Source organism: Pteropus vampyrus, unplaced genomic scaffold (assembly GCF_000151845.1).
Source record: "Pteropus vampyrus isolate Shadow unplaced genomic scaffold, Pvam_2.0 Scaffold91, whole genome shotgun sequence".
Lineage (NCBI taxonomy): Eukaryota > Metazoa > Chordata > Mammalia > Chiroptera > Pteropodidae > Pteropus > Pteropus vampyrus.
In genome coordinates, this window is record NW_011888872.1 from 5,966,231 (window position 1) to 5,992,927 (window position 26,697).

At 33.5% G+C, this 26,697-nt stretch overlaps 1 protein-coding gene across 3 annotated transcripts in view; it reads right to left on the reverse strand.

Annotated features, from left to right (window-relative positions):
• Positions 1-8,745: 8,745 nt before the first annotated feature.
• ERLEC1 (endoplasmic reticulum lectin 1) overlaps positions 8,746-26,697 on the reverse strand; it is a 33,211-nt gene continuing 15,259 nt past the window's right edge. For 2 of the 3 annotated variants that reach the window (XM_023532873.1, XM_023532872.1), the window contains exons 2-13: positions 26,364-26,444; positions 25,707-25,784; positions 25,508-25,571; positions 24,876-24,910; positions 22,632-22,855; positions 22,412-22,541; positions 18,183-18,344; positions 17,514-17,573; positions 14,093-14,217; positions 12,597-12,674; positions 12,117-12,192; positions 8,746-9,659 (exon numbers count right to left, since the gene is read on the reverse strand). In XM_023532873.1, the coding sequence (XP_023388641.1) occupies positions 9,588-9,659; positions 12,117-12,192; positions 12,597-12,674; positions 14,093-14,217; positions 17,514-17,573; positions 18,183-18,344; positions 22,412-22,541; positions 22,632-22,855; positions 24,876-24,910; positions 25,508-25,571; positions 25,707-25,784; positions 26,364-26,444 (1,185 nt within the window). In that variant the 3' untranslated portion in view covers positions 8,746-9,587. The remainder of the gene's footprint in view (positions 9,660-12,116; positions 12,193-12,596; positions 12,675-14,092; positions 14,218-17,513; positions 17,574-18,182; positions 18,345-22,411; positions 22,542-22,631; positions 22,856-24,875; positions 24,911-25,507; positions 25,572-25,706; positions 25,785-26,363; positions 26,445-26,697) is intronic. The other variant, XM_023532874.1, reaches the window with a different exon arrangement.

Here is a 26,697-nt window from a genome sequence, read left to right on the forward strand (position 1 = left end):
CCCTCTTCTAATATAAGCACATAAGTCTATAAAGTCTATAAATTTCCCTTAGAGAGAAGTTTTACTTTTAACTCACCAATTTCGATAGGCATTTGTATTAGTTAGCTGGAGCTGTGCCCCTTTTGAGCAGGAGTCTTTAAGAGTCACAGCTTTATTCCTTCTGTCATGTTAGCATAGCACAGATAACTACTTCTTCAGCCTGGACCTCAGATTGGAGCAGAATTACAGTCAGTTTAGAGTTAACCTAAAGGAAATAGGTTTTTGTTGTGGCAAACCACAGAAATTAGGTTGAAATTCTTGCTACCACATTCAGAAGTGGCACATATCACCCCACTTATATTTCATGGCCCAACCAAGTCACATGGCAAGCATGTCAGTGCTTGGAAAATATAAATCTTCTCACAGGTTGGGCACTGTAAGATCATGAAAATATGCTGGAATATATAATTATTTCACAAGGTAGAGCAGAAACTATTTAGAACAATAATACAATAATTTTTATATAGTATTATCATTTAGTTTTAAGTATTTTCTAATTTCCATTATTATTTTTTCTTTGGACCCACAAATTATTTAGAAGTGGTTCTCTTAATTTCTAAAAATTATTTTTCAGTTATTGATTTCTAACTTAATGACAAGTGGCAAGAGAGTGAGATCTATATGATTCCAACCCTTGAAAATTATTTGAGATTTGCTTTATGTTCTACTTACAGTTTGAGTAAATGATCTAAGTGTACTTGAAAAGAATGTGTATTTATCAATTATTGAGTAAAATGTTCTCTATAGTTCCATTAGTTTAAGGCAATTGATTGTGAAGTTCAAATTTCTTTACTGATATTCTTTGTCTGCTTGATCTTGAGAAGATGGCATCGAAAGTGCTTATACATAGAGAGCAGTCTACTGGCATGCAGTGTGTATGGGTACACTGCAGAATAATTTACAGAGGGAAGAATGAACTTATTAGTTGCTGTATGGTTAAGGTGGAAGTCAGTCAGGAGTTTCTATGGGAGTGTTATGTAAAAAATTCAATAAAGAGTATTGTTGGTATTACTCAAAATTCATTGCGGAACCTCATTACTATATAAACATGCATTTATTTGTACGTAGTTATAATCAGAATGTACATGTTTTACTTTCTGTTTTTTCTATTAAAATGAGCACATCCTCTAGGTTTTGAAGAGCAGATTCATTTTATGAATACTATTGTAATTACTCCGAAACCTATATCTATTTAAGGAAAGCAATGTAGAGAAAGATTGCCTCAAGGCAACCTAGCGAATTAGAAACAGCTGAGAATAGTTTCCTTATCGACTGCCCCTACAGAAGCCTTTTAAGGAGTTAAAAATGAATTGACAACAAGGAGTGTAGGCTTAAATTTAGAAACTCATCCACTTGACCTAGAGAGCTGATCTTCTTTTGTCTCTTGCTTTAGGAATATTGTTGACTTTGTCTCCCTACAACTCTACTTCTTAGGAGATAAAAAAATGCTCTACTATTACCTCCAATATGCTGACACTGATTCTACATGTTTGATTGTGGTACTTTGAATATTGCACATGTTCAGGTAATATCAACAGCCATTGGGCTTATGTAATAGTGAGATATACCAATTTCAGAACGGTCACAATGTGAAAAAATGTGTATCTTGGAACTGGTGATATATGCTAGACTAAACGTAAATCCATGGACGAAGCAGCCAAGCTCCAGTGGGAGGACTTGGCCTCAGCAGATGACTGAAGAGTGTGCTTCAGTGTGCATCAGTCCAGCAGCACCAGCCCAAATGTTATGAGATGCAGAAGAGTCAAAGTCATGTCTAGGAGCGCAGACAATGACCACCTGAAGCCAAATGTGGATGGAGAAGGGAAAGGCAGAGTAGAAAGATATGAAAATAGCTCCCTGCTTTCTCCCCCACCAGTAAAGATGGATCTGTAAATTGAGAAGCAGGTGCTGCAGTAATTATGATTATATTCAGTCTTCTGGCTTTCAATACCATTTAAATGCTAATGACACTCAATTTTATATCTCTAGTCTTAACCTCTCCCTGAACTCCACGCTTGCTTATCCAATTGCATATTCAGCATCTCCACCTGGATGTCAAATAGGCATCTCAAATTTTAACATGTACAAAACTGAACTCTTGATTCAACCCTGCTCCCTGCCAAACTTATGCCTCCTGCTGGTTTGTCATCTCAGTAAATGGCACCACAATTACACGGTTGTACAGTTCAATTTGGTATCCTTGACTCTTTTTTCTATCTTGCACACTATATTCACTCTATCGACAAATCCTGAATTATCTTGAAAATATACTCTGAATCTAACTATTAGCACCTCTTCCATCCTCATCCCCTATAGCCCATGCCACCATTATCTCTCACCTGTAGTATTAAACCTGTCTTATAACAATTTTCCCAGCTTCCAGTCTTTTTCTTCGATAGTCTCCTTCCTGTGTGACTGTGAGCCTTTTAAAGTAAATCATATTTGTCATTCTCCTGCTTAAAACCTTCCTGTGGCTTTCCATCCCACTTAGAACAAAATCTGAAGTCCTTGCGCTGGACAGTATGGCCCTGATAATCTGGTCCTTGGTTTCTTCTCTGTCCCCATTTCCTTTCATTTGTACCCTGCCTAATGTGCTTGGGCTACACAGGCTTTCTGGCTATTTCTCATATGCCTCAGTTTTGTTCCCATGTCTGGCAATTAATTCCCCCAGAAATACTTCAGCCTGGAATGGTCTTCCTTAGTGGCCTTTCCTAGTCACCTGATCACTTAGTCACATTCAACATAGCTCTCTACTCCATCACTCTCTGTCCCTCTGCAGTACTTTAATTTCTTCTTGGTTCCTATCATTACCCAATGTTATGCTCCTGTATTAGTCTGCTAGGACTGCCATAACAAAATACCAGATGGGATAGCTTAAGTAACAAATTTATTTTCTCACAATTCTGGAGGCAGGAAGTCCAAGATTCAGCCAGATGCATTGTTGGTTTATTGTGAGGCCTCTTTCTCTGGCTTGTAGAGGCCACCTTTTCATTGTGTCCTCACATGGCCTCTTTTCTATGCATGCATGGGAGAGGGAAAGCAGGAGGGAGAGAAGGAGAGAAAAGACTGTCTATTTTGTCCAGTACCATGTCCTTAGTACCTATCAGTCCTTGGCCTGAGGCGCTTTCAGTGCATGACTGTTGAATAAATAAGTCAAATATTAAATGATCGAATGGATGAAGCCTGGAAGTGATGTCAACCCTATTTCTATAATGGCTGGCTTATAAGTTTCCCATGTTTGTTATTTTTATATCCCTTTCTATATTCCCAGGATGAGAATCAGCAGGACTCTAATGAAAGGGACATGGGTCTTGATTTAGGAGGACTATAAGGCCAGTGTCTGACTGCTGAGAGGACCAGCCCTCAGGGCATCTTTTCTCAAGGGACCACCCTGGCTGCCCAGGAGCTGCCAGACAACCTGCATTCATTCTCATTGGAATTCCTTGGCTCATTATGTAGCCTGAGGACGCTGAAGATGAAAGCAAAGTCTTTAGCAACCACAAAGGAGTTAAAGGAGAAAAGGGGTAGCTGGTTTTTGGAGAAGGGAGGATGCCTGTTACTTTAAAGTATATGAAAATTTGAATAAAGGTGAAGATTTGGTGAAATTTTGCTTTCCAAAAGAGATAGTTAACAGGCAACCTCTTTAGGTTCAATAATTTTTGAGATTAATTTTACCAAAGTAAAAATATTACTTCATTGCTTATGGGCAAATTAGTGAATTTTCCCTCCTCTACCTCAATAAACAGATAATCCTGCTTCTTTATAAATATAAATATACTTAGACACTGCCAAGATTAGTTCAGTTTGTTTCTCTAAGTTCCATTTTTGTGCAGGTTTGTTCCTCTGACACTTTCCTGAACCTTCAGCTGCCTATAGCATGCTGATGAGAGAGATCTTTCAATTGACTCCCAATGTGGGAATCTTGATTTTCATGCAAAGCCTGATGTTTTGCAAAATGTAGCTTGTTCAGATGCCAGATAGGCTTAAAAAGTGGAGCAGATCACAAAGAGTGCTTTATGCCTGTCTTCTAGGGCCATGCAGGATTGGTTTTATAACCGGTGTAAATTCTTCAGATTAGACACGTCACAACTGACATTAGCGAGGGCTAATGAAAGGTCTTTGTGCTCATTTGTTTGACTTTAGGAACGAAGTGTTAGAAATTATAAAACTGATATTATTATATTGCTCTGAAGAAAGCTATGAGTGGGAACCATCTCCACAGAGGACCATAATGGTAGACACTTACTTTGAGGAGCCCAGAGTACCTCAGATAAGGAATGTCTTCAGTTCATGGAACTGGAGGTTGAAAATATAATTCTTTTCTTTACTTTAGAGATTAGAGATTTTACTTCCATCACTGCCCACAGATGGGGGAAATAAAACAGGAGACACAGATACTGTATTCTCCTTAGGGAAGGGAAAACAACATATAGAACCATGAGAAAGCAGTATTGCCAGCAGCAAAAATAAATGACGTGGTGCACCAAACACAGAAAAATAAGGACTGGTAGGAAATCCAAGGGAATTGGAATAGTTGGGGAAGATTTTATAAGGTGTGGGTAAGAGAGGATGAGGGTACATGCATTTATTCAGCAAATACTTGTTGAGTGTCAATTTTATGCAAGTCTGAGGAAAAACAAGATATAGTCTTTATTCCAGTAAATAAAAGATGAAGAAATTATTTTTGTAATTTAAATCATAAATACAGTCTGGATCTAGATAAATGGCTGATGCACTTGCATTGTTTACCATCACAAAAGCATTATCAAAGAAGGGAGGGGTTTGGAGGGAGAGAATCGAGGATACCTATTACTTTAAAAGAATATGACAATTTGAATAAAAATGCAGATTTAGTGAAATTTATGGTGAAATCGATGGCATTTAACCAGGCCAGAATTCCCCAGGTGACAATTTAATCTTACTAGTGAATTTTCATTTGCCGGATTTGTGGGTTGTATTAGCTTTAGAAAAGTTAGTAGCATTCCATGATAAAAGTAATATATGGAAAAAAATGAGTATTGTACTTTACCAGGACAAAATCAACTATTTCCCTCATTTTACAGGGCATTTTGCTGAGCCCTTTGGTATGTTCTCTCAGGTGGGCGATAATAGAGAGTGGTTCATGGGGCAGACGATCCTTCTGGGAACAGAAAGCACTATACTATATTATTTACAAACGTGGACTCTAGAATCTGAATTGATTTATATGCTGGCGCAGCCACCTGTAGTTCAGTTCAACTTTGAGCCTCATTTTCCTTATCTGTGAGTTAAAGATAGTAAACTACCAAATAGGATTGTGATCATAGGGTATCTAAAATGCTTAGCATAGTGCCTGGTATTTAATTTAATAAATGTTCAATAAATGGCAGCTATCAAAAGCAGAGTCTGGGGTAGCCTGTAATGCAAAATGCAAGGAATAATGAATCAAGATTGTTTACAACTGGCTTTTGTGGGTAAAACACTTTCTTGGAGGGGGTTGATGAAAGCTTTTCCAACAAACGATTTCTGTCATCATGGCTTAAGAATATTAATAACTGTAAGTATGGAAAACTAATCTAGGGGAAAAACAACCTCCAATTTCCTTGATCAATTAACATTATCTAACCTGTGGGATAATATTTAGAGCTGTGATAGAATTTTTAAAAGAGTAAATTAGTTTTTATCACTATAAAGGACACTGTTAATTCACAAACTAGTATTTTATTGAGGAAAGAGAGGCTGTTAGGAACCAAAGTTCACTATTTTTAGCTATATTACTGAGTTTAGAGTATAGGAGATTTCACTTATTGGGGGTATTAAGCCCTAAGTTGCTTGACTTTCAAAGAAGTTTAATTTTTAGTATATTTACAAAATGAAAATTATGTTTGTGCCTCAGGAAAATATACAGGAAGCTACATTTTTTCTTAAATTCAAGGCAAAGCACAATTTAGTCTATTGAAGGGTACTGGAAATCAATTTAATAAATTTGAAATACATAATATAGTAACATGATTAGATGTGAGATGTTTAGCACTATTTTATAGTTTCACAAATGTTGATAGTTTTGTTGGCTACCATTTCCAGAAATTCTGCTTGATTTACTTGCTTCTGGAATGCATTGTTTCAAATATAAAAAATACTAAATTGCTTAAAAATTTTCAAATAGACGTGGACTCAAAACATTCTAAGCCCTGTTTCATTTGTTTGTAATTTTGCCTTCTTTCCATTTTATAAGTTTTGAGGCTGTCTGTTAGGCCTGCCATTATTTTCTCTAAGCATTAGGAGTAAAATTCCAGTAGTCTTCACAATGTAGTTTCTTCTGTCAGTGAGGAAAAAACACGCTCATTCTTCCTAATCTCTGTTATTTCTAATAGAGAAGCCTTAAAGGTACCAGGACCACAGTGATTGGGGCTATGGCTGGTGAAAGTAACCTGTTAACCTCTAACTTTAATTCTTTCTGGTTATATACCTAATAATGTATGGTCTTGAGGCTAATATTTAGAGTGACAATCCATTTTCTGAAAGGTGATGAAGGCATTTAGTTTAGTGTTATCATGGTTGAAAGTGAAGAATAAAGAACGACGGTATCCCTATCAACTCCTCCACTCTTACTCTTAGGTTATTTTGTGTTTTATTACACAAAACCCGATTTATGAATGATTGTGTGCACCAGTGAGTGTTAGTCCTATTAAATATCAGTGAAGCTTAATTCTTCTTTTGCAGATGAAAAATTGGTAGAATTTCTAATATTTTCTTTCCATAATCCACTGGATCCCCTTGCCTGCTTGTACAATCTACTCTGAGACTACTGGTATACAACATGAAGCATGCCCTTGGGTATATAGTACTCAGTGGTTTCTCTATCACTCCTGCCAGACAACTGAAAAGAAATGGAAAAATGGATTTTCTTTTAAGCCATGTCACCATGGCAACATATTTTGAAACCTTTTACCTTAACAGTTCATTATAACATGTAACATCCATATATATGAAGGACAGTTCTATTTCTATGTTCAAATGGAAATGTAAGCACTGGTAAATGAAATCACTCAACACCAGGAAGAGTTTATAATCAGATTCTAGGATAGCTGCTACTTTATTTTCATTTGAAACTGATTGCAAATCCCGTTTATTCAAAATTTAAATCTTGATCTTTATTTTCCTGTTTAGCTAAGGCCTTTTGTTAGATCTTCCGTGCACCTAGGTCAATAATTTGGCCTGATTACAAGCTAGGAAGTTTAACCATTGTCAAAAATCAGGTCAGGCCTTTGTGTGCCAGACTGACGGAAAAGAATAGTTCGCTAGGGACTGTACACAAAGCTTGTCATTCAGTTTAGCTGAGATAATTTCTGGTCCTTTGTTGCCAAAGTCCCTTTAATCAAGGACATAAGGATATAAACTAGAGCTGGCCTATAGGCCCCATCTAGTGGTGGCTCGAAGAAAAGCAGGTAAAGCTAAAAAAAAAAAAAAGTCTGTATGTCATAATCTTCCTGTACAGATTAGCTACTAGTTATTTCCCTGAAGCCCTAATCAGGAGGATTAATATGTGTGAAACTATTAAAAGTACAGTTCCTAAGTCAGTGATTCTCAATCACTAGAGAATTTATTTAAAATAAAGAGAATCACTGACAAAGCATATTTAAAAAAGCAGATTCTTAGGCTACGCCTTAAAAAAATCTGATTTAGTAGGTCTAGGATAGCACCCACCTTAATAAGAGTCTCCACTTTAAAAAAGACTCCTCAAAGTGCATTAGGAAGATTTTAGCTGAGTCCCTTCCCCTGTCTATTAGGAACTCAGCCTGCTTATTTATATAACAGAATGGCTGCATAGCAGAGGCACCAACAAACAATTCAGAGATCAGATGAGACTTCAGACTACTAACTGGTAGGGAATCCAAGATTTAGAAGGGATATGGAGATACCTGGCTCAGCTCTCCCCTCAAAGAAGTTGAAGCAGTTAGCCAAGGCAAAAGGCTGACTTATTTTTTTAACTTATTTTGAAAAAATTCCGACAAATTTTTAAGAATATTTTATAGTAAACTATTCTAATAGCTTTTTAGAATTTTTCCCCCTTATAAGAGAGTTTGGCCTAAATATTCTCAAAAAGTCTTTTAGCACTAACTTTCACAAGTCTAATTCTCACCGCTTCTATAACTATAATCTAAATGTGAGGGTAATTCTTTTTAATTCACTGATATAATAAATGTGATTCTATAATTTATTAAATAAATGAATTTTAATGGATTTGGTCTCTGATCCTATTATGTTAATAGGAAATAAACTAACACTTATTGGGAACGTGGTGTCAAGTAGTGGGGCTAGGCTTTTTACATATGGTAAAATTAGTGCATTGGTATAACCACCTTATGAAGTGAGCAGTTTCTCTACAAAAGAGGAAGTGAGACTCAAAGAGGTTAATTGATCTGTCCAAGATCACACAGCCAGTTAGTTAAAGACAGTATCTGGACCGAGGTTTTAATTCAAAGTGCATACTCTTTCTATATGTGCCGTTTCCTACTAAAATCTACAAATAGCCCTCCAATAGTCAATTGTATTAACCTAAAGTAAAATATCTTGTCCGGAACTACTAAAGAGGAGGAAAAGTAAAGTATTTTATGGACGCTTTTCTGTCTTTATTTAGATATGTATGTCTAAAATGCAACAGGATAAATTTGTGTGCCATAGGGTAATGGAGAAAATAGAGGAACTAAATAATCTGCCATTGACTACATGACAACACTGCTTGTGGACATTTTATTCACTTTAAAATAAATATTGTGCCGTAAAACTGCCCAGAACTAAAATCTGTAGTACACAGTAGGCAAGTACAAAGGATAGCCAGCACAGTATGTTTTGTTAGAGTAAATTATTCTAAGTCAAAAGAGAAGAATCACTGACTGTTTACACCAGGTACATACTTTGAGAGAAAACACACTTATATTAAGGAGAAAGAAATATAAAAGTTTTGAGAGAAGAGAAGAAACCTATTACAAATAAGAGTTTCTTGAGATTAACAGAGGTGAAGAAAACTTGTATGTGAGGATTTACTATGTGCCTAGCTTCTAGTTTAATACCTGGTAGAGAGCAGTTGCAAATTAAAAATTTGTTGAAAGGATTTCAGGCACTGGAATACATATTTTACATGGTCTCTCATTTAAACCTCTTATCAATTTCTTTTTTCATTATCTTTACTTCATTAACTAGTTATAGATGCTATAATTTACATAATAAATCTATTATTTAAAAACTTTCAATAGGTACAATTATGACATTTTATTAGACTAGACTCTAAATTGCTTGGATGAGATTTATTTTGGAATCATATTATCCAAGCAAAGAACACAATCAGCTCATAAGACACAATAAAAATGAAAAGAATGAGACAAATGCCTGCCTTAGAAGTTTATCAATAACCTCTTATATATACATATATATTCACAAAGTGGTTGAGAGTTCTTTTATATGATCATTTAGATGAAGTCCAATGGCTGAGAACTCTATAATGGTCGGTCAGACAGAAGTCATCAAGACTTTCAATGACCTTTTCTTTCCCTGAACGTTACTATCCTTTAGTTGGGGAGAGAAAGAAGTCCATTTTCATCTGCTGTGTCTAAGATTTTACAGATCACTGGAGATTCAACCTAAAGAACAAAAACAACAAAACCATTAATAAGTTGCTTTATTCAGTATTATTCTGCTGAATGAATATATGTATATATTTTTGTTAAATGTATATGAGCCCTTGTTTTTGATAAACCATCCAATGTTATTTCTACAAATTGAGCTTTTTGAAAAACAATTTTTAGTCATCCATACAAAATACCAGATAAAAAAATATTTTTATCTCTAAAGTAAAAGTAAAGGACATGAATAAGAATATACAGCTAGGTTTTATACAATAAAAAATAGAAGATTATGGCATAATAATCATCAGTGTACAATTTAAAAAAAGGCAAAGAAAAATGTAACCCAAAGATGTACCAGATGTTGACATTATCAGATGTTAAGATAATTATAATCAATATGATGGAGGAAACAGTGGAAAAGGTAAACAACATGTGTGAATAGATGAGGGAATTTTAGCAGAAAAAAGAAAACTATAAGAAAGAACTAAATGAAAATGTTAGTAATGAAAAATATATCAGAAATAAATTCATTCGAAGTAGGTTTGATGGGACATAGCAGAGGAAAGAATCAATGAAGTTGATGATAGTTTACTGGAAATGACTCAAATTGAAACAAAGGAAAAAAAAGTGAGAATAAAATAGAGTATCTGAGATTTTGGGACAAATTCAAACTAACATGTTTAATTGGAGTTTGAGAAATGGAAAAAGAGTGGGGCAGAAGAAATCTTTGAGGAGATAATATCCAAAATTTTTCCAAAATTGATGATATCAACTCACAAATCCAAGGAGCTGAGTAAACTCCAACCAAGGTAAATATAAAAATTAAAGATAGAACCATACATTTTCTAAAAGAAAATATAAAATAATATCTATGTGACTTTGGGTGGCAAAATTTCTTTGAACAAAAAAAGCATTAGCAATAAAAGGGAAAATACTGAGAAAATGAACTCCATCAAATAACCTTTTGCTTCTAAAAAGGCATTAAAAAATAAATAGGCAAGCCACAGACTGCGGAATAAAACGTGCAATATAAATACAAAGAACTCATATCCAGAGTATATTTGAATTCCTAGAAATAAATAATAAGACGAAGAAAAAAATAAAAATGGGTAAAAGACTGACAAAAACTCTCTCCTTGATGAAACCACAGTTAGGCTCTCCTAAGCTCTTTTGAGGATTCCATCTTTGGGACCTATCTCAGACCTGCGGAATTCAGTTTGCAGCAAAAAATCTTGATAAATCAGTTAGAGAATCACCATCCATATCTGATCGAATTCCTCATCTCTCATCTTTGATATCTGATCATCTTGGCTTGCCTTCAGCAATAATCCTGATAAGCCAGTTTAGCAAGAATGCCCTACCCTTGATGTATCCTCTTAGTAATTTTTCATTCATTGGCCAACCTCTTCTTCTTGCTTTCTGCTTGTTCGCTATACATTCCTAGCTGTTTTTGCTGTATTTGGAATTGAGCTGGATTTCTCTCCCCTACTGTGATAGTCTTGACACTTTTTGTAATAGTCCCAAATAAAGCCTTGTTGTTTTAACAAGTGTCAGAATAATTTTTTCTTGGCGAGACACTTTACAAAAGAAGATATGTGAATGAGTAATCATGCAAAAAAGGTTCTCAAAACCATTTTTTAATATGGGAAATGCAAATTAAAACCACTAAGTTGGCTAAAATAAAAAGGCTAACAATATACCAAATGTTAGTTAAGATGTGGAACAACTGAATTCTTATATACTGCTGCTAGAAGTGTAAAATAGTATAACTACTAGGAGGACTGTTTGGCAAAAGTTAAACATATCTAATCTATGATTCAGCAATTCCACTCCCAGGTACTTACTCAAAAGAAATAAAAATTTATGACCACAAAAAGAGTTGTAAAAAAAAATATTCATAGTAGCCTTATTCATACAATCAAAAGTGAGAAAGAACTCAAATGTCCATTACAGGAGATGGATAAGCAAATGTGGTATACTTATACAAAAGAATACTATTCAGTAATAAAAAGAGAACAAAGTACTGATACATTCAACAACATGGTTGGGCCTGAAAGACATACTCAGAGGCCAGACATAAAAAATTATATGCTATATAATTCCATTCATATGATACCAAAAAAGAGGCAAAACTGACCTGTAGTGTTGAAAATCAGAAAGAGGTATCTTTAGGGACTGAGGAGTACTGACAGGGAAAGGGTCTAAAAAATTTTTCTGCAGTGATAGATATTTTGTTTTGGATGAAAGTTACATAGGTATATAAAGTACTGAGTTTGATGAGTTTTGACAATTTAAGATCTCTGCATTTAATTTTATATACATTATACCTTCATAAAAAAGATATCAGCTTTTATAGAGGTAGTATAGTGGCTATATTAAATTTTAGAGACTTCTGAAGGTCTTTCTAAACTTAATGTTAAAAATTAAAATGTGGCCCCAAACTGAATTCCTGAGTATTAATTTTTTACTTACCCCAAGGATATACTGACAGGAATGAGGTTCTAGCATGTATACAGTAACAGCATGAGGAGAATCTGATTCTTTACACCTAAAAGAGAGTACTTTAAGGTGCTGCCTGAACTATATGAAATCATTTAAAATAATTTTCCTCTTAAGCTATGAAAATTCCATATAAGTGGCCTTGTATAACTTAAGATTTGAATATTATTTATAATAATTTAATAATTATTATAACTTATGAATAAATAACAATTATTAAAGTTAATTTTAATCTTAGAATAAAATAATTTTTTAGAGGTAATAATTTAAATAATTTTATTTTTCAATTACAGTTGATGTACAAAAAGAATAATCTATGATATACATTAATTCATAAATAATTATGGATTAATACAATTATTCATAATTACATTTTATATTTATAAAAACATTTGCCCATAGGAAGTAGATTGAAGAGAAAGGCACAGATCATGATTTGATGAGCCAACTTACTTTAGTTTTACAGTCACCTGTCTCGGTTTGTCAGTTATATCACAAATATCTCCATTCCCATAAAAATGTGACACCATCCTGAATCAGAAAAACACACAAGTTTTATTAAATAAAAATTTCACTAACTCAGAGTAACTGTAATGAGTAGGGTGAGAAGATGATTATTAGAGGATTAATTTTGCATTAGTTAAAAAAAACTGACTATAAAATATTCTTTTAAAATACGTTTTTAGGGCTATGTCACAGAGAATCTCTCAGATTCTATAAAATGAATATAAAGTTGAGATACTTTGTAGCGGTTTAAAAGAATGATCTTCAACTTGCATATTATTTATTTGAATACAAACAGTTCTTTTAAAGTTAACCATTTCTCTAGCCCTGTATATTATTTGCTTTGTGGAATAGTTTTCCCATCTTCCCATCTTCTATCCATTCCACCCGTTAAAATACTGTAGTGCAGGTGTAGACAGATTAAGCCTCTATAAATTCCAAACGAGCAGGATCCAAAGAAAAACTTTAATTTTGCTAGCCTCACACTCCTGTGCTTCAATATCTACTGTACATGATACATGAGCTATTTTCATATGAAACATATACAAATGTAAGAAAAATCCTTCTGTTTAGTATATTCTAGTTATTCTAATACTTACATGCCTATCTGTTAATTTTGTTAACTTTGATTTTGGTCAGCCTAAAGAGTCAGCACATTCTGAAAACAGTCTCAATACCATCTATGGTAGGAAAGACAAAGTTAACACTCAAGAAGGGAAAAAAATGAATTAAAACTCACTGGGCAATTTTCTAGACTACTAGAAAAGCTAAAGTTTAGTTATTCTTGGGAAATAAGAGATTAATTCACTTTAGCTATACCTATATACCTATACATACCTATATAGCTCAAAAGAAATGACATAGTTTTTTAAAAAAAAAAAAAGTTTAACTATGTTCAACCATTCTCTCCCAAAGGTTAAGTAACAAAGGGAAATGTTAGAGTATATTTAAATAGAACTAAACAACTTAAAGAGCTAGATTACACATGAGAGAGACAAATGCTGTATAACAGCCTCAGACCTAATACCTGGAATTGAGCTACTGTTGCTAACACCACCTCCACTGTCAAAGGCAGCAGCCAGTTTATTGCATGCTACAGCCAAGTACTAAGCTTTACTTGAATTGCTTCATTAGATGTCACAACAATTCTATGAGGCAAATACTACTAGATAAGAAAAGTGAGGCTGAAGAAGATTATGAAATTTGCCCGAGGTAGTCAGTGAAGAGCCAGCCAGCATTTGAATTCAGGGCAGTGGCCTTCGAAGACTGTGCTCTTAACTATTACACTATGGTGTTTCCCCACTAAAAGAAAACTACCCTAAGAGAGGTCCCTGTGAAAAACTGACCAGAGATTTTACTTCAGTGGTTAAACTTTATGTTTTCAACATTCTGAGTTTTAAATATTCTACTAATCAGATCCAAAGGCAAGCAAAGTTAATTGTTACCTGACTGTCTGGGTACCATCGTCTTGAAGGTGATAGGCTCTAGCAGTGTTCTTCCTGGCCCATTCAATATGTTCTTCTTGGTTCCATGTCCCCACAATCACAGAGGTTTTCCCACTATCTTTGTCCTAATATATGAAAAAATATTTCTGATAATGCATGCTTGACATCATCAAGTAGACATTTCTGCTGATGGCTTATAAGCTAAAGTCCTTACCTTCATCTGCACAGTGGACAATCTATATTTAGAGGTAATGTTTTAGTCAAACTTGACAAGTAGAAATATGAGCTTATCATCTTCTTTATTCTTTCTCTGAAAAAATGAAACTACTTTCTAGTCAGACTAGCTCCAGATATAGTTATTTTTGATTCTTCTATTTCCTTCCTCTCCTACATCTGTCAGCCCTGTCACTTTTCTTCCTGGGGACGTTAGTGGCTTCAGACTCTTCCTCTATGTTTCCACTGCCAACATCTCACCCCCAACCAAGAGTTTAAATCTCCTATACCTAACATACTACTAATCTCACATAGTACTGTGATTCTTAATCAAATCTTTGGCCTCTATCTCTTACCCTGCAGCCACACTGAGCCTATCTTCAATTAACTTCTACTTTAAAATGTAAACCTTCAAATTATACTACTTTTCACATTACTCATTTGATACCATGCTCATTTCTGCTTCAAGACTGTTCAGAAACCCCCTTCCCCATTCTGCTTTTATTGTTTTTAAAAAACACTAACTATATGATGTCCTGCATGTAGACTTCATTCTCTCTCCTTCCTTTTCCTTCCCTTTGTTCCTTCCTTCCTGTCTTCCTCTCCTTCATATTTTATGCCAGGCACTGTGCTGGGCACTAATATACATCTGATTAGTAGAATTAAAAACCTTACAGCGGTAAATGAAACAGGCACATCCACTGCCCTAGTGGAGCTTGTTGCCTAGCAGAAGTGAGAGCCATTAAACATTCTTTTAGCAACCACACTATAAGTTCCTAGACAGACATGGATTAAGAGGTTGGATATGGAACAAGACTGTCTGGATTTGAATTCTAATTTCACCATTTATTTCCTGTCATTTTAGGCAAGTTACTAAATCTTTGCTTTTGCTTCCTCATCCTGGAATAACAATACTTACCTCTTATGGTTGTTATGAGCAGTGCATGAGTTAATATGTGTAAAGTACTTAGAACAGTGCCTGTTATACAGTGAGCACTATATACCACTCTGTTCTTTTTATATCTTGGCTGTGCCTGTTTCATTTACCGCTATAAAGGCTTTTAATTCTACTAATCAAATGTATATTAATACCCAGCACAGTGCCTGGCATAAAGTTCTAGGTTATATGACCTTGGCCAAAATAAGACTGATAAAAACCTAGTGTTGGCAAGTGTATGGGAAAACAGCCATTGTTAAGGGGAAAGTAAACTCGTCTAATCCTTTGGAAGGCAATTATTCAGCATGCATATACTTTGACCTAGCAAAGATATAATGAATATATTTGCAAAAGTCCACCAACAGAACTATTTAAAAATGATCACTAAGATACCATCACAGCAAAACTGAAAACAACATAATGGTCCATCAGTAGCAATCTGGCTAAATACATTATGGGTACAGACAGAACCCTCTGTACCTGCTGAAAAGAATGAGATCAGTTTTTGTTGACAAAGAAATATCTCTAAGATACTAAATGAAAATAAGTGCAGAGAAGTGCATCTAGTAGACCTCTTCTGTATAAATAAAAAAGTTATACCAACATTTATGTATATGTATTATTTATCTTGTTAACTGAAAAAAAGTTAATAGCAGTTACTTTTGGGATATGAATCAACGGCATACATTCCTTTAAAAAAAGCCACTGGGTATTATCTGGGCTGTAGTTAGAGGACACATGTACTTTATCATTTTTCTGTAGACTAATAAATGTTATTAAAATAATAAAACATCTACAAAGCAAAAAGAAAAAATGGAAAGAATAGTGAAATCGAACTTCTCAGGTTTAAGTGAAGAAAAAATGTCCTAGTTGACAGATGCTTCATAAATTTAGAATGATTTAAATGTGGCAGGTGAGTTGATGATCTTTCCAGGTATGATCCATCTTAGAATTTAAGACTGGCTCAAAACACCTCAAGAGGGCCAATACAGAATTTCTAATTGCTAGTTATTATTTCTTTTTAGAATTAAGAAGAACCTTTTAAAACAGGTCAGTATTTATAAATGTTTGTCTTCAACATCTAGTAGTTTATCTTACCAAACAAAGTACAATGATGACAAAGTTACTGTGGCTTCAACTTCAGAATTTAAGCAGCTTGGCTCAAGTGTGGAAGACTATGCTATCTGATTTATGAAATTATCAAAAAAAGAAGAATAAATAGCCAATAGCCAATGTGTCTACTCTTAAAACTTAAACTTAGATGACATGATATACTCTTTTGGCTGAGAAACTTGCTGCATTTACCCTATTTTACTACCTGTAGCAATAATGTATTATCTTATACATACACTTTAATTTAAAGATGACTTGTAGAATAATGTAATTTTTTTTCAGCAATAAAAAAGAATGAAATCTTGACATCTGTGACAACATGGATAGACATAAAGGACATTATGCTAAGTGAAATAAGTTAGACAGAGAAAGACAAATACCATACGATCTTACTTATATGTGAAATCTAAAAAAAAAAAAAAAGAATAAACAAAACAGAAACAGACCCATGGATATATAGAACAAGCTGATGGTTGCCGAAGGGGAGGAGGTGAGGGAATGGGAATGCAAAACAAAACAAAACAAAACAAAACAAAACAAAACAAAACGCAGTTTTTTTTTTATTTACAGAAACTAGTATTAGAGGAACCCCAGCTAAATGACAAACTCTCAGTTTAGGGTTGTTAAAGGATGAAGACTATAAGAATGAGCTGTTAATTTGGCACATCACCTTAATGAATTTTTAAATGTGGAAAGCCAGGTCTGGTGCTTAGTTTAGGATCCTAAGTGCAAAGCTTATCTGGGGCAGCAATAAATTAGTATGATTTTGGACATTAGCAACCAGCAGCTAGTGAGGAACAGAAAGGTAGCAAGGATCCTAAGGGGAAAGTTGGATTGAAAAGAAAAAAAAAAAGAAAAGATGAATTATAACAATGACTAATTTCTCAGTCAAAGCTAAACAGGTTAGTCACACTAGTTTATTATTCTCCCAGGCTCATAGTAATACAAGAATCTGATTAGTTAATAAACAATGTTACTTTAAGATGACTGACTTAGTACCAAGTTTTCCATTTTCTAGAATTTGGACAGTTTAATGAGTATTTCCACATTAAAATCATCTCATAACTAAAAGTAACACCAGCCTCCCTTTTTTTCCACAAAAGATTTTAAAAACTTTAATTCATCTAGAGGTAGAATGATATAAATGCTGTTCTATACCTCATGGTATTGATGTACATGTTTGCCATAGCAGAATTCATATTTCCACCAACCAACACCCTACAGGAAAGAAAACAAATCAAGTTACGTACAGCAAAAGGGGGACTAGGGCCTGTCTCAATATTGCCACATGATAGTGACAGAAGTATTTATAATTTTTAAAACATGTAATAGCAATAGTTTGATTGAAATTAAAAATTACTGAGAAATAAAAAATAGACAAAAAATTACTGCTGTAGACTTGATAAAATAAAATTAAATGAAAATTCCACTTGTAAGTGTATTTCTCACTGGAGCTATTGGAGTAAAATCTTACCTTTGTAGATGTTAACTCAAGTTTTAAATGTGATTGCTATATAACCAAAATGTAGGCTATACAACCACACGCCCATTCTAGCAATCAACCAAAATCACATGTGACTTAGGTATATATATTATCTGTTACAAAAGGGTCAAGTGTTAGCTTGTGAGTAAAGAGAACGTAATGGCTATGGATTAGATTATAGTAAGATGTATAGTAAGAGAGAAAATGTGCATTGGGAGGCTTCCAGAAACCTGCCATTTCTTTATAGATCAAAACCTTTTTCAATGCTCCTAATGACTTTTGACTAAACAACACACAAGCGAAAGCTACAAGATAAATATTTCAACTGAAGGTCCACTTCTCACCCCGTGAAAGCAGTAAGAACCACTAAGGAACTCTTTTATGAGTTGGTCATCTGTCAATTTGGATATGTGGGTTGTTCCAACAGTGAGCATCGGCTGAGAACCAACAGCAATGGCTTTGTGGATTGCTGGAAATCTCTCTTCTTTAGTCGATTGCAAATCTTCCTAAAATTAAACATATATATGTTTAAGGGTTCCTTTGCGACACTTAATATTTTCAGTTATGACTTAAAATTATTTTTAAACTGTAGAAAATTTGGAAAATAAAAGTTGTCTACTCATTTTTAACATGTTTTAAGAAAATAAATTTTGGAATGCTTAATATTGTAGAGAAAGCTCTAGGAAAAAAGTATCTACCTGTTAGGGGTATGGTGGCCATTCTTCACGTACAGGGATAATTTCCATTTCACATATTTTGTCTCATTATTCTTATAAGTACTTTGCTACTTGTTAGATTTTGTGTCTCTACATTTAGTTTTGAAAAATGTGGTTACTATGGGTAAAGAAAGGATAACAAGCAGTATAAAGAGAAATTGAGTGGGAGAAAACATGAATATTAGTTGTAATTATTCAAATGAAGCAGGACTTGGTTGTCCTGGAGGAACCTGCAATTTAGTAATGGAAGACACCAACTAATAAGGGTGCAAGCACCAGCAGATTCACAGAGGTAGGAGTGATTAAAATAGACTTTGATGAAGAATTGGAACATGAAGACTTCACAAAGAGAAAACTGTTGATTAATTCTTAAAACATAAATGATAATTTGTGATTTATGTGAATGTCTGGGTGTGTGTTTTGTGTCTGTGTATGCATACACATGTGCACCTGAGGAAAAGGTAAAAGCAAAGATGTGTGGTGTGGTATGACATCTAAAGCAAAAGAGATAAGCAAGCACTAAATGGTGAAAAACTATATAATCCTAAGTTTAGACATTAACTTATAAGTTTCAGGCAAAGATATGGAGTGATCAGATTTTTAAGTAATCACTTTAGCAGTGACAGGGAAGAAGGAAGAGTAAGAAAAAAATCTGGAGGTGGGGAGCCAACTTAGGAGTTGCAGTAACCTAGGACAGAGATGAAGAGAACTTTAAGTATGGGAGTGATAGATAGGGATGGAGAGAAGAGGGCAGTTTTGAAAGAGGTTAATGAGTTAGAATCTGGTAGTTAACTGGGTATTGACAGGGAGTTAAGAAGAAATGAATCTAGCTAGGCCAGAATTGAAGAAGGGAGTGTACCAATTATAACTGAATAAAATAATTTAAAAAACTAAATATTAAAAGAGTTCCCAGTAAATGTATACTGAACACGATGTCTCCTTTTTCACCTGCTCTAGGTGCCATTAATCTATTGTGGTTCTTTTCTTCTACTTCCCCTTGGAGAAGTCACTGGATGGTTACTCTAGAAACCAATGACCTTTTCCTTTCTCTCCTCCAATGTTAAAGAAGAACAAAGGTTGCCAAGATGGCTTCTTATTTTTTGAAAGGACCTTGAATTTTATGTATAACTCTTTCTACATTCAGAGCCTACTATGCTCCTGGTACTATTTTAAGTGCTGAGTATTAAAAATGAAGCCGAGATAGTCACTGCTCCTAAGGAGCTAAAGTCTAATAGACTAAACTAATTACTTAGAATACATCAGACCTATAGTAAAGTTAATGAAGAAAAATAATAACACTGCAGCTGAGATAAGGACAAGAGGTAGGAAGAATAGAAATATGACCATTTATTATTGCTTTTTGTGGACAGAATATCTACTGTCATTTTTAAGGAAAACTATTCCAATAAAAGCAAGATGATAGTAGTTTTCATAGTAGGGTTTAGAAATTCATAAAATAGAGTCCTGATAGTCTAGCAATTTCCAAATTAATGTAACATAATAATACAGATAAAACCAAAATTCTGATGCCAGATTTGTATTTTTATTAAAAAAATTCTTTATGACGAAGCTTGATCCACACTTAAGAGGCAAACCACTTGCCAAATATCAAATTTTAAAAGAAAAGTTATGTGTAATAAACTAGTTTATAAAAAATATGATTCTGAAATAAATATGATCAGTTTTAAGTGACTACTCATCCTATAGTATTACCTAAGATTTTCATATACAACATGTACTCTAAAGATCCTCTCATATTTTGAAAGCATTACCATCAACAGCTTTTTAAAAACAATTTTTTTTCAACTGGAAGATTAAACACATTAATTAAAATAAACTGGCACTTCTTTATTGAAGAGTAATTAAAGTTGGGATTTGTGAAGCATTTTGATCCAGCTGACTTAAGTACCTGTCAGTATTTAAATCACTATCAAGGAGAAGACCAGAAGAAAAAAGACCAGAAGAAAATTCCATCTCCAATCTTTTAATACAGTACTTCAAATCAAATGCCGATTAATATTAAGATAATTTTTCCCTCCTATCAGAATAGCAGTGTTCACAATATCCACAAAGATTCTGGTAATACTTTTGCAATAAATATTCAAGAGAAGGGAAGAAATAGGCCTTGCAGCTAAATGTTAGTTAACTAAACCACTGTTAAGTAGCCACGGCATAACTGGTAACATGCAAGAAGTTAGAAACCCCAAAGTAATGAAAGCATAGTTTATTTTCCATTCATTTTAATGTAAGAACCATAGGGAAAAAAACCAATCTACTAGAAGTCCTGGCTCTTTTGCAAAGGAAGTGACACTGGAATCATGTCTTTAAGCCAAAGAAGTAGAAGTTCAACAGCCATAGGGGAGGGAGTGGAGAAAGCAACAGAAGAGGGGAAACAATATATCCAAAGGCAAGGAGATTGGAAAGAATCTGGTACTTTTAGGAAACTCTTAAGTTGTTCAAAATAGCTGGGATAAAGGAAATGGTGACAAGAGATAAGGCTAAAGCCAGATCACTAAGGGGCTTGTATTTCCCTTTGATAAAATCATTGTATGATCAATGATTTTATCCTGATATAATCATTGTATGATCAACGATTTTATCCTGAGGTATATATCATGTTTACCACCAAAGGGTTAAATACATAATCAAATGTTCATTTCAGAAAGAGCATTTAATCAGCTGTGTGCGAAGGAATAGAAAGGGGATGTGTGGAGACTAGTTTCTGGTCCTAGGAAATGATAAGGTGCTAAATTAATGACAGGTTAGATTTGAAAAGCATTTAGAAGATAACACTAATAGCTCTTAATGAATGAACAAAGTTAGAGATGAATCAAGAGAGAGGTAAGAAAAATGATTTCATTTCTGACTTGACAATTAGGTAGGGCCTAGGATCAGTGTGAAAGAAAAAAAAAAGGATGAGCTTGAGATTATTGAAAATGTTTATGGCTATATCCACTAGGAAGATGGAAATGGAAGATAGAATATCAAAGGGGAGAAGCAGCATAGAAAAATAGTTAAGCGGACAAGCTCTAGAATCAAACTGCTTTGATTCTAATCTGTAATCCATCACTTGTCACTTCCCTTCCCGAACCTTAATTTCCTAATCTGTTAAAATAATAATAGTATATCTTGCAGGTTGTTGCGAGAATTAGGTAACAGCTATTAAGACTCAATACATATTAATTATTGTGACTGTGGTTTGAGTTTAGTAAAAGTTTAGTACTGTAGATGTATATTTGGAACTCATGGGCATATAAATAGAAGTTGAAAGAATGGGCATGAATGAGTTTTCTTAAGGAGACTGTGCACAATAAGAAGAGAAGACAGCTATGGATAGAACTGTAGGGACTTCAACATTTTAAGGGGCAGGAAGTAGGAAAAAAACTAGTACAGAGGAGAAAAGAACCAGAGATAACTAGAGAGAATAGCTTGGAGTAAGGGGAGGAGAAAAAGTACAAGCTTCAAATATTCAGTGTTTTATGCTTCTAAAATGAAGTTATGCATATGTCCAGCAAACTGATGGGCTGCAGTCTATTTTTTCAAGAGGCCCTTGCTTAGCTGGGAAGTCTAGTCAACTAGTTAAAAATTAAACTTAAGAGAATGTTAAGTTTAGAATGAACAGGATGTCAAACTTTAAAATATGAAATCATAAGTGTTGGAGAATGCTAAAATAGTTTCTGAGAAGTATTAGAATAAGGAAAAAAAATTAAAACCAATAAAAAGAACTGGAATTTAAAACTTTGAGTAAGGAAAATAAATGATTACTACTGTACTATAGAAATCATTAAAATATTGACATATGCTCTGAAATTTGGGAAAGGAAGCACTGAGAAAATACAGCTGGGTAATTTTCATACCTCTTTATTTCTCCTGAAAGGCACCCTTAGAATTTCTTCCTGCTGTTCCAACTGTCTCAGAGTGAGGGGTTTAAATGGTGATCCTGGCAGTGACTGGCAAAATATGTCATTCACAGGAGATGCTCTGAATCTGTTCAGTAAGAAGAAAGCATTAAAGCAAAGTATATGGTACTTTAAAATACGTGCATTTCATGTTTAAAATATTAAATCCACATCCTACCTATATTTAGGATGACTGCACAAGAGTGGTGTCAAAATGACAACTTCATATTCACAAGTTGTAACTTCAGCTACTGAAAGAATTTCATGCTTAGATTCGGGATGACATATGTACATCACAGTACTTGATCTGGGCCGGTTCTGTTTCAAACTACAAGGTGTACCATTTCCCATTCCCACAGGATAGTAAGGTGTCATCTGACCTTCGATATTTTTAGTGGGAATCTTAAAAAAAGAGTATAAGACAGACTTTTCATTAGAAATGGGGGTAGGAGTGAGGATGGGAGAAGCACTTATTCTGAAAGGAAGAAAACTATATATTTACAAACTAACATTTATAAAGGTAACATTTCCATATTTTCTATAAGTTGTCTAATATTCTTTCGATTTATAAGTTCTTATAGGAGCAAATACATATTTTCAGAGCTAGTTTAATACAGCAAAAAAAGAAAATTTTACTCAAGTGCTCAAATTAAGATGTTAAGTAAATGTACATGTATATAAAAGGCTACAATATCCTGATTAATCTGAATTGTTTTAATAGTTCTGAAGAAACAGACTAAGATAAAATATAGGAAATTAATATACTGGGCTAGTCAGAGCTTTCTAAAGTCAGTGAATGGCTGTGTTAGAATTTAGATTCTAGAGGTTCAAAGTCTGATTTGTCAAAATGTGGGGCTATATAAAAATAAAACACTACCTTCTAAATAGGAATCTAAATACTACACTAGTTCATCAATTTTCTTTTCTTTCCTGTTATTACTATTAACAGATATATTTTTCAGCATATAAACTCATATAAATCTATTCAAGGCCAGCTAAAGACAAACGGAGAAATTTTCATGGAATAGGAGAATAAAAGAGATCACCGCAGAAAACAAGGATTATTAAGGAGTTAGCTCTCATACTTTCATCTACATACACAAAATAAAAGTCTAATGTAAGGCTTTAAAAAGATATCATTACTAGTGTCTCCAAGCAAGCTCTCTGGAGGCAGGGAACTCATCTTGTATCACTTTGGCACCTTGTCAGTACCAGGTCCAAAACAGGCAATAAATAAATGTTTCTAGGGAAAAATATTTTGAGATTTCTTATATGTTATTTTCATGCTAACATCTGGAATTAGAAAGTCCAGGGTTCAAATCCAGTCTCTGAGTTTACTAGCTTTATAACTTTGACCAAATTTCAGTTTTTGTCATTAGTAAAAGCAGAAATAACAATACATTACTCAAAGGCTGAGGGGAGAGTTAAGCATTACCTTTTGTTACATGCCTGGCACAATACCAGGCTTATAAATTGAAGCTTAGTAAATGCTAGTTTTCTTCCCTTACTCTTTTTATCTTCTTCCTTTATCATTTCACACTTTGAATTCATCTTGCTATCCTCTAAAGCCATAGTAAATAAATACTTTATTTCAGAGGTAGTCTGTACAATTAAAATCTCTTAAAATAGTAATGCTATCTGGATCTATACTAAGCTTATTGATTCCCCTCAAAACCACCCTTTTAAGTTATAGGCATCCCTTTTAAGTAATTTTTAAGGCCTTTTGCCATTTCACTTACTTCTAATAAAAGTAGTATTCTGATATGAAAAATCATTTATAAAAATATCCTCTATCAAGTTATTTAATTCTCGTGGAAGCTCTTAAGATTCAGAGAGCATTCCTTGAACTACAGGGGCACTTAAAAATTGTGATTAGGTACCCTAAAAAAATCATTCTTTTTAAACAATTCTATTTAGTCATCAATTATGCATTCATTTTCTATAAACATTTATGAAGTATCTATGTTATACTCTGCTTTGCACTGTGGGGTAAAGAGATAAAATGACAGTCCCTGCTTTTAAGATGCTTGCAGTCTGGCAGCTTGTTATTTACATATATAGTTTATCTGTTTTACCCACAGGAGATAGAGACCAAACAATAGAAAAAAAATGCAAAAGCTCTTATGTTAACTAGAGGGAACTACTGCAAACCACAGAGGTGATATAATGCTGTCACAGAAAATTTCCCAGATATGTCTTTGGTAAGGCTGTTTATTTTTGTATGATCTTAAAAGTAAATAAAAATATCACAGTGTAACTTTTCTCAGAAAAACCAAACATATTGTATATTTTCTTCTACCCAGTCTTTTGTAGTATTTGATAGGTAAAGAACACATGGCTATATTCTGTCGATTAACTTGTATAAATTCATGCCTCAGTAACAACAGATGTTAAGAGAGAAAAATCAACATTTGTCACTTGCCTCTTTTGATTTTTCCTTTTCTTCTGCTTCTTGTTCTGTGAAATAAGAGTAAGTTTGAAAGAATGACCAGCGACTTAGTAAGATACAAATGACTAAGTTTTCAATCAACTTTGTAATCTTAAACTTCTTTCTAAAGAAGACCCAAAACATACATATACTTTTTATCTTAGTACTCTTAGTTTCCTTGAAATGGTTTTGTTTGAAAGGATAGTCATTTAATCTTTACGTAGGAAATATTCTATTTGATGCATAAAAACTTGCCACAACGTATTCTTTTGAAGTATTTTTATTTCAGTGAAAAGTTTAATCTTAATTGACCAATTTAATATAGAATAAAAAAATATTTCACAATTCGAGGGATATTTCTACATCTTTATTTCCATATATAACAACTTTGCTTAAATCAAGCAAGACTAACACTGTATAACACTAACATGTATATTTTTATCAGATTTTTAAAAATTTAATGGGTAGAAAAAAAGCATAATGGTTATTAAAGCAGGAAATAATGAAAAGATTGCATTTTAGCATTTTAAAATTCATAGTCTCCAATAAGATCTTTTAAATTCCAATCTGAAAATTTACTTTAAATCAAATTCCAATATCACTATCAAATAACTATAGAAACAAACCTTTTTCAGATAGAAGGTTCTTAGCCAATATATTCCCAAGGTAGTACTCATGAATATTTACTTTCTATATTTAAAAATAAAATAAAAATATAGTAAGTATTTTGCAAATGCATTTTTCAATACAACTTTAAAACCACCAATCTTATTAAAGTTCTCATTTTATAATGTTCTATTCTTCATATTTTAAAGAAAAACATACCTGACCACTTTCTTTCTCTTCATGGTACTGCCGGATATGTTTTCCATGACATACTTCATAAGTCCAATAAGACTCAATCTAAGAAAGATAGATGCATTTAAATAAACAAAAGCCACATCACTCCATTAAATTACCTTTTGATATTTTAAGTAGCTGAGTAGATTTCTCTCAAAATTTAAGGTAAGCTTTTATTAAGTAAAACTTACTATTATGCCTCAGAAAAATACAAAATTTCTGAAGCTTATTCGTTGTTTTCACTAATTAGTTATTTGTGAAAATTCTGTGAAGGAAATAGGTCTAGAATACACATGGGGTCTGTAATAACCACCTGGCATAGGGATCATTTTCTACATAGCTTAAAAAATAATAATTAGCATTTTTAATTAAAATTTTATATAAGGAAAATTTATTTTGAGCTGAATAACATTCAAAGCAGTTTGGTAAATGATATTATTTGATACTGGTATTATTGGGTGTTTGCTGCATATAATATACAGGGCTTTCAATGAACAAAATACTATTAAGCAATGGCTTAGATTTACTATTAAAAATTTGATACAACATAAAAAAGTAAAAAGAAATGCAGAATTATTTTCAAGCATCTATTGGCTGCTGGAAATTTATTTTCTAGTTATCAAGTGAACATAAAATACATACTCTGTAGGAACAACTGCTTTGTTTAAATAGTGGCTCCAAAAGCTCTCTTGGATTAGGGCCTTTATAATCCTTTTCTTCTTCCTATGAAAGAACTAGAGTTTAATACTTACAATTATTCTAGAATTTTACCCAACTGCTGTTTGGGTATTAACTCATTGGTCAAATCACAAATGCTTGGAAATAAAAAGGGGTAAAAAAGTCAAAACTTTTAATAATATCCTATGGTGTACCACTTCTTTCAAAATAATTGAAGTATAAAATATGGAGCCATAGAATAATCTTCCATTCTTTCTTCTCTTAAGAAAAGGTTTTTGAGTATCAGTTTTCTGGACAA